Source organism: Thalia democratica, chromosome 5 (genome assembly GCF_965202585.1).
Source record: "Thalia democratica chromosome 5, ktThaDemo2.hap1.1, whole genome shotgun sequence".
Taxonomy (NCBI): Eukaryota; Metazoa; Chordata; class Thaliacea; order Salpida; family Salpidae; genus Thalia; species Thalia democratica.
Window position 1 is genome coordinate 15,872,362 of NC_139169.1, and position 9,761 is coordinate 15,882,122.

Sequence of the window (9,761 nt, forward strand, 5' to 3'; positions counted from 1 at the left end):
TAAAATTAGAGTGTTTTATAAACGACCTTTAAATTAATATTAAAAAAACTAAAGTGAGTTTTATCAGGTTTCGTCACTTACAACAAATGTTATTAAATTTTTAAAATAAGAAAATTTTTTATGGAATTTATTGTGTTAGCTAAACAAATTTAGTTTCTTTGAACATTTATTATGCCAACTTAAACATGAGGAACAAAATGCGACAAAATTGCAGAAGTACGAACGCATTTAATTTAAGTTAAAAAATAGTGTAGTCCAAAATAACCAAACTTTAAATTATTATATTTGTTTAATACTTTTTATTAAAAAAAGAAAATAATTTAATTTCTAGTGATTTTATGAATTTTAACTTTTAAACTTCAACTTTAAATTTGATTACAGTAAGAATCATATTAGTAAACTCTCAACAACAAATAGTTATTTTTAAGTAAATTACTAAATTTTTTTGGTAGTTTTAGCTAATTTGGGGTATCTTTTTATCAAAAATTACAAAGATTAATGTTATAAGAATTTAAAATTTGAGTTATCTAACAACAATTACGATTATTTTAGTAAGATTAAACCAAAAAGCTAAAGTTTCTTTTAATCACTGCGTGACGTCATGTAAACTATTCTCGCAAAAATGTTCTACTAGTTTATACATAAACAATAAATAATAATAAACCAGTTTTGTTATTTAAATTACCGTTCGTCTTTGACGAAAACTTTTAAAGTCACTCAAAGTGTCTTAAAATTAAACTGTTACTCTACCTATAAAGTGTGTTTGTACTTTTAAGGTGTATTTGAAATATGCTGACGAAGTTTCGATGTTTTCGTTTTAAAAACCTGTTTAGTTCATTTCGATTTTAGTTACTTATACATAGATATTATTTTAATTAAATATTTACAAAGTAGTTTAATAATTTGCAAAGTTATATGTTTCAAAATTTTACGATGCATTCAGGGACGTAGCTTGGTACGGTTCTGCAAATCTGCCAAAAAAAAAAAGAATCAGCTTTTTATTCAAAAATAAATATGCCTTTCTTTCTTAGCTTTTAGTACTCATTCGTACTTAGTTACGCACTCCAGAGAGATACTTTTCAAAAAAATGTATTCTTTAGCACTTTTAGTATCGAAAATTAAACTAATTAAATACATTCAACTTATATAAATTTAGCTCATTTAGATTTCGTTATCAAAAAGCTATGCATTTCAAAAGTGATTCTAATAAAATGTGTAGCTTTTTATTCAAAAGTAAAATAATACAATTTTATGTTAAAAATTTTGAGTAGTTTAATATTGTTTCTATTAACTATTTTAAATGCAGGATTTAAAAAATTACTACAAAAATTCCAAAAGTTGTACAGTTAATTATGTTTATGATTTTTGTGTTACGATGTAATTTTCTTATTCTTATTTCAAGTTCAAAGTTACACATGAAACTTGTTGCATTTAGATAGTCGCATATCACGAAATCATCAGGGAGTTAATTGAATCCAGGGACGTAGCTCGTTCGAAAAAGTTACGAATCAACAAAAAATTCAAACACCTGAAATGACGCGTGATAACGTCCTAGCGGGAACAAGCGAATTAAACTACCTCTAGTGTTATTTAATTTTATATAAAAAATGCAGTTATGCAAATAATCAAAAAAAAAATTGTTGAAGTACAAGTGATAATTGTAACAAAGCAGTTCAAAAATAAAAAGCTGGGTAAAACTAATTTCTAAATTTAATATAAAAATAAAAACACCTTTTATGATCAAATATTTTTTTAACCTTATCCGGATTTTAATCTTAAAAAGGCTGGAACAGGCTGGATTCGCATCTTGGGATCCGGTAGATCACTTCTTTAAAAATATAAAACTTTTGAAATTTTTTCAACATTCCCAACTTTTAACTGTTTTTTTGTTAACTTATTTTTTGCGATGTTTTTGTTTTTTAGAGTTTGTATTTTTATGTTGCTCGTGACGTCATGAAGATTTTCCTCGCAAGTTTTAATTACAATTAAACTTATAAATCATAACTCAACTTAACAATTAAGTAAACAGTATATTGTTCATACTTCTGCATTTATAACCTTGGAAGCCAATGTAATTGGCTGAATTATTAAAATTACTTTTTTTATGACACATATGTAAAGAATTCAAGTTTTGTTTGATGAGAATATATATTTAATGATTAAACTAACTAAAACTAGGGATTGTTATGCAAATATCAAAACTATTTTTGACTTTTAATACATAAAATACAAAAAGAAATAAAAATTTCTTTTAAATAATAAAAAACCTAAATAATGACAAGTAAAAATTAATACTTATTTCCTTATAAGACAGATAAAAACGGTATAATATCACGTTATTATTTGATTTAACTTGATCAATATTCACATTATATTGTTTGTTTTTTTTTTTCAATTTAATCAAAGTTAATGTTGATATACAATTGTATACTAACTTACTAACTTCTTTTTATTACTTACTATCATTAATCACACTACCTAAATTGATATTTTATATCTAATTCATTATTAAAGGTTTTATTTAACTTTTTTCTACATTTGTTTTAGTTTTCATCTGTATTAAATTTAAACTTTAACAAGTATAATTACTACTAGCATATTTATTTTAAATCATATGTCAATCCAACCGAATAAATCATAAATTGTAACTTATTTATTATCATTATTCCTTATTAACAACAAAGCATAACTGCAATACTTATTTCTTGTAAAAAGATTATACTATATTAATCGAAGTATGAAATTATTAATTATTGCTTAGTTAATTAATTAAAAAACATATAATTCAAAAAATATTCTTTTCATCACGTAAATTCTAAAAGTTTTTTAAGCAAGGACAATGTATTTTTCAATAATTTGAAAATTACTTTTATTTAATTAAAAACTATTTCGGCTCATAAATATATTCTGTATTATTATGTTAATAAAAAACCATGCATTTGTTTTACAAAAGTCAGCACAGATTTATCTTTTGTATATGAAATCATCGGTTTACTTCCTGTTTAAGTAACAGAACAACTTTTATAATACTAGTTCATTGTAACACATGTTTGTAATTAGCTTCTTTATTTTTTATTTTTTTTGTTATAAACATTTGGTTTTATAGTTTTTATAAAGTGTAATATTTTTAGTTCTACAAAATTGAGTTTATGTTAGCTTGAAACTATTATTTAAGTGAAAAGTTTTTTTTTTGTATTCATGTAAAGTCTTGTTATATGTTGAAGTAGCCTCTATGAGTTTTTTTTACTCTACTAATTAATTATTTATGTAATAATAGTTTATATTTTGCTTAAGTCTAATTTTAAAAATTTCTTTTAGGTAAAATAAATTTTTTATTACAAACTTACTTTTAGTGAAAATATGAAAGTACTTTTTGCATAAATAAGAAAAAATGTCTTAAATCTGTACTATCGTATTAATATCATGTATTTTTACTTTTTTTAATATTTTCAATATACACTAAAAAGTTTTAGTTATCTTTCATTTTACTGATATTTCATGTTTTGCTTTTATTCTGCGCTAAAACGAACCATACCGATGTCATTTAAGTCTAAACTTTACTAATAACATACTAATAAAAAAATGCTTGTAACTAAATTTAATCATTATAGATTATTAGCTGTACAGAGAATCTTTCAAAATGACAAGAGGAACATTACAAGTGATTCTAGTCATTATTTTCATACTTGCAGTTGATGCAGTAAGTTTTTGTTTCTACTTTTGTAGTTATTCTGTGTTGTCTAAAGTAACTCGGTAAAATTGTACTGACTTCTTTTGTAATATACATTTAGTTTTAAACAGTGCTAGACTTTAATGCTAATGCTTTTTTCAAAGGGCGTCGAAGTTTTATTTATGCTCTATAACGTTTAACTTATAATTTCCACTAAGAAAATGTTTGCAATAAGATTGTTAACAAAAAGTTTCAATTAATTAAGATACTTAAAGTATTTTGGTATCCTAAAATGAGTTATAAAACAACGTTAAAGAGTAAAGCACAAAGTATGCGGTGTACAAAGTATTTAATTTAAACATAAGTATAACTGTTATTTAAAGCTTTTGAAAAGCTAAATTTTTAAAAGTGTGTACTTTTTGAACTTAGTTATTCTAAATAGGTTTAAACAAAGTTTTTAAGCAACCGTTAAAATAAAGCACAAATATTATAAAATCATCTTAAGTAAAAAATAAAAAATAAAAACTAGCAAGTTAAAGGTGTTGTAATTTTTCTATTCTTGATAATGACGAAACGAATCTTAATGTGTTCATCACGTAAAACGGAAATAAAAGTAATATTAACACAAAAAGGTTCCATAAAAGTATTTAGTAAAATGTACGTTTAGTACAAAGTTAAAAATGATTAGTTACACTTATTTGTAAAAGAAAATAATATTAAATTTAAGTTTAGTATTTATCAAATAGCAAAACCTTTATTAAATAAATAACATGTTTTGAATTAGTATGAGAAAATATTAAACATTTAAAGTTTTTTATCCGTAAACAGTATTTTTATAAATTAATTGGTAAAACATGTATAAGGTATTAATTATTCTAAAATTGAAATCATTAATCGAATATATATAAAGTATTTAATATTAATTATAAAATAAAGATAACTACGTAAAAACAAAAAATTACTCTTATAACTATATTAAAGAAAATATTTAGCAACATATATTTAAAAAGCTATGCAAATAATATTTTAATAATGTACAGCTAGTTAAGAAGCTATAAATGCTTTACTTGGGTAATTGATTAAAAATCAAATTAAATAATTTTCGTAAACCATAAAACTAATAATTTAGTTTTAATAAGCACAATTAAATCGGATTAAGATAATAAACTAAATTTATTAGAGATGCAATTTAATTTTTTAATCAAACACAAAAACATTCTCATTTTTTTAATAAAAACTTTATACTTACTTTCATAAATCAAATTAAAAAACACGTTTAAATATATTTTTACGAACAAATACATTGGATCAACAGGACACACTGCGTAGGAAGAGGGATTTAGTTCAACTGGGAAACATGGTTTACTGCACGCACGGATGGAAGCAGCAGTTTTTCCCGTTCAAAGCGATTGCAAAGTACAGCAATTACGGATGCTTCTGCGGTGTTATAACTGGTGGACAGCCTAAAGACAACCTTGACAAGTTTGATTAAATGTTATTGTGAAATAATCTTTTTTTAATGAATTGGTGCAAAATTGCTTTCACGTTTAAGGTTTTCATAGGTTAGTTGTATTTTTTAGTCATTATAATTTTATTTTATTACTGGTTAAAAGTTACTAGCAGCTTGTTTCATAAAGTTACAGTAATATAGTAACAAGCTTATATTTTTCATATAATTGGTTTTAACTGGGTAATTTTGTAAATAGAAGAAATTGGTTATCCTTGACTAACTAGATTTACTCACTTTATACACAAATATTCATACTTTTATTTATTGCCGATTATAATTAACAGGTTATATAATTACTTTTATATAAACATCCCTTTAAAAATTCATTGTTTAGTTGTAAATGATGTTGTATTTAAATTTAAAAATTCTGTAATCGCTTTCGTCCCGCTCAAAGATAAAAAAATAATCAAGAAGTAAAAAAAAAACAATAAGTTTCGACTATTTTATTTGGTTTAACGTTGTTTTCGTAAAACAGTATGAATTTAATACTAACAACTTAAATAATAATTAATTGTCAAAGTCTTTTGCATAAAAAAACTCAAGTTAAATATAGCTTTTAGCCGATTTTTGACATAAAATTTTTTGACCGGAAATGTGTTAATCATTTTGTTAACTTTGCTTCACTGTTATTTTAAAATTAACATTTTAGTATAGAAAACTAAATTTAAAGTCAAAAATGATGTTTAAACCAAATAAATTGAAAAGCAACAGATTATTGAATAAACAAGCAGTTTAACTAAAAATTTAATTGATAGAATGAAAACTTTGTATTAGATATGCCTGTGTTAATTGAAACAATATTTGTTAAATTAAGTTGGGACATTCCAAGTTGATAAGTTTTATTTTGTTATTTAAACATTATAATGGTACTTTTTATTGATATATGTAGCGTATAAAAGTCAAATGCTATTTATTTTAAAATATAACTTGATTATCTAAAGCTTAGTGCAAATGTAAAGTATTATTAGAACTAAATTGTTAAATGTAATATAATGTGTGTGGTATAAGTTGTATATGGATTTTCCGAGTATAAAATCTGAAATATATTTTAAACCTTTTTTATACACTTTTAAAATGACTGTTAATAAATTTTTGACTTAAAATGTTTAATTTGCTTTTTTGGTAAATAGTTTGATTTTCTACAAAAACTTCATTTGAGTTTTTAAAATAGATTGAATTTCTTAAAACAAGTAATACTACTTATTATATTATGCAAACACTGTCTCCGCAGTTATAACTTAACAGCAGTTCTAAAATTACGTCATAATAGTTTGTATTTCCGCTTCAACTCTATAAACTTAAAAAAGAAAAAAAATGCTTGTTGTTTAAACTCTTAAAAACTGCACATAACAAAACTGATCCTTAATTTAGAGTATTTTTTTATTACAAATGTAAACATTATTTTTTCAACTAAATGATACTTTTAGATGTTTAGACAAAATACATCGTTGACAAATCGTTTTATAACGTTTAAACACAATTTTTTATGTGAAATGGTTCGCATAAACTCTTTCTGAGAAAATAGTAATTACTTTCACCTAAAGCATTTACTTTTAATTATATTAACTTATGATTAACATAAGGTTTGATGCTTAAACAATTACAAGTATTGTAGCATTTAAATGATTACTTTTTAAAACTTAAAAAATTAAATTTTATTTAAAACTGTTTCTAGTAATTTTTGCAATGGGTTGTATTTAGTTGTTTTCAATTAAGTAGAGTGTACGATTTTTGAAACAAAATCATAAGTTTTCGAACTTTAATGTTTAAATGATCCTAATTTGTCGATAAGATGTATCACTAATAAGTTAAAATAAAATCTGGATAAATTATTTCTGATAGTACTAATAATATAAACAGTGTTTACATCTATTACTACCAAATAAAACACAAATATTATATAAATATCAATTATACAAGAAGTGTATTTTATATAAAAATGTTCAACAAACTAAATTTTACTTTTAGTTGCTGCAAATTGCACGATGATTGTTACGAAATAGTTCATGACAAGTACAACGTCACTGACTACTTCTTTAATATGTATTTGAAAACTTACGAATATGAGTGCGATTATGAAGCCAAGGAAATCGTCTGTCCTGAGCCACCAAGTAAAAATTATGTTTTTATTTTTTAAAACAATAAAGTAAGTAAATCAAATACAAAAATTGTAATTGCTCACAACAAACATTTATAAGTCTTTAGTCTAAATCAATTTGTTATGGTAAAAACGAACTAAAACACAGTACTTTTTTAAACCTTAAAAGTGTTGTTACAACAAAATATTAAGTTGAAATATTATGAACGCTTAAAATAATATTTTGCAAAACTCTACGAACAGTAAACGAAATTTCTTACAACTCTAACAATACAATTTTTTACCAAGGTGTACTTGGTATTGTTGAAGAAGACTCGAAAATTCAACAGGAAATTTGTCAATGCGATGCCAACATTGCCAAGTGCTTCCACACACATCAGGTAATAATTAATTGTTTAATATAAAAAGCATAAATGATATTACTATCAATTATTAACAAACAGTTAACATTTTAGAAAGTTGTTTCATAAATGAGTGCCACCAATGCGGTATAAGGTCGCCAGTACTTCAATTACTACAGAAATGAAATTTGTAACTTTTTAGACTAAAAGAAAGTGCAATAGTAATAAAAAAAAAACTTTCAAACAGTTTATTTAAAAGAAGTATGTTAAAATCTAAAAAACAAAAATTAAATATTATTTTGTCAAGTATTTGAAGAGACTTGTAAAATTAAAAAAAAAATCAAGGTAAAGTTACTGGTGGAAATTTAACGAGGTTGTTAAGAGGTATAACTAAATACTAACAATTAAAATAATAAGTTCGGTTGTTAACTGGCTAAAGTTTAAATAAAAAATAATCGAATTATATCGTTTATCTTTTTAAAAAATTTTATTTATAAATTGAATGCATATTTAACAAAATTATCTCATATAGCAGCAACTTAATTAATGTCAACAACTACAACTACAATTTGTATAAAATTTCAGTAAACAAGTAAATACATTTGTTTATGTTTAAATTTACCTTTTTGTTATAATAAAAATTTAGTTTTAGTTTAAGCATATTTATTTTAAACTGCTCTGTTTTTCTAGTCTCTTGACTTTCGCTATATTCTACGATTTCTTTATAGTGTTAATAAATCTATCAGATAGATATTACTTAATTTTAACTGAAAACTACTGAAAATTGATTACACTAGAAGATTACATAAACCTTTATAAATACATTAAATAGAATAAAAATAATTTAATATTTTCAAAATTTTCAGGATGAATACAATTGGGACTACAGTAGGCTCGATCACAGTGCGGAATGTGTCAGAAATCCGTTGCAAGATTCGATTGAAATGTTCGCAAGAATATTCTTGACCAGGGCTAACGGCACGATTGAATAATCATCAGATTCGCACGTTGAAGTATAGTTTTGACATATTTTGCTGTATAATTGGTTTCTTTTGTTTAACTTTAAGTTTAAAATTTTTTGTGTCTGATATGTTTTTATATTTAACATTAGATTTTTAAACACTCAATCTTCTTGTTTAATTGTTATTTCAATAAGATACTAAAAAAATAAAAATTTATATAATATTTATGAAGATATTCGTTGGATAAAAAAATTATAAATTAATTATTTTCGACAAAAAACTTTACGTCTAATATTTGAATTAACAATATGATACTATTTTTGCAAATAAAAGCTACTTTTATACTTCTGTTTCATTTTAAGATGTATTTTTACAGTGGAATGTTGTTAAATTTTAATAGCTTTAACACGATTAAAATTTATGTGGCAAATAGTTTGGACAAAAGTATTTAACATGGTGTTAGACATTAATTTTAATCAATCAACCAACAAACTTTCTAAAGTCATAAAAACTAAACGTGCTTATATCGACTAAAAATATTTTAATTTGTGCTTAACAATGCAGTACAACCTAAAGTAGAATTTGTTTTACTGTTCATAAAAAATAATTTTTCTTTATATAAAAAATAAATTGTCTAGAATTTATTTAAAAATAAATACTACCAAGCTAAGGTAGTTTAATAAAATAACAAATTTTAAAATGCTCTTTGTAACTCAGTATAGCTACAAAATAGGTATTTTGAACTATATAAAATGATTAAAAAAGGCGCCTCTACATAGACTTTTTTATCAAAAATTTCATAAGTTAATGATTTTTGTGACGTCAATAGAACAAACGCAGAAAACAGTACTAGAAACTTTTATTCTTGCTCTAATAACAACGAACTTTTAAAGTCACTTTATCTTACTAAACATTAAAACTTCTAATTGATTTTGTATATCCCTGATAAAAGTACTACATTTAACCTCATTATGTTTGCTTTTTATAATACGTGATAACCACTACACGGTTTAATTTACGTATAAAAAAATTAACACACAAAATTTAGTCGAACTTTATTAAATTTCATTTTAAGCTTTGAATAAAATAAAGAATTTTTAATAAATCTTTCATTGGAAAAATAAGTAAAAAAATAAGAATGCTAGGTTTTTTAGTCAGTTACAAGAATTTTTATTATATG

The 9,761-nt window shown here is 23.4% G+C and overlaps 1 protein-coding gene across 1 annotated transcript; it reads left to right on the plus strand.

The window, feature by feature from the left end:
• Positions 1 to 3,609: 3,609 nt before the first annotated feature.
• Positions 3,610 to 8,611, plus strand: LOC145836280 (basic phospholipase A2 homolog 1-like). The gene is made up of 5 exons (XM_082944099.1): positions 3,610 to 3,700; positions 4,986 to 5,152; positions 7,149 to 7,291; positions 7,567 to 7,658; positions 8,486 to 8,611. The coding sequence occupies exons 1-5, from the start codon at positions 3,641 to 3,643 to the stop codon at positions 8,609 to 8,611; spliced, it is 588 nt and encodes a 195-aa protein (XP_082800225.1). The 5' UTR covers positions 3,610 to 3,640.
• The last annotated feature ends 1,150 nt before the right edge of the window (positions 8,612 to 9,761 follow it).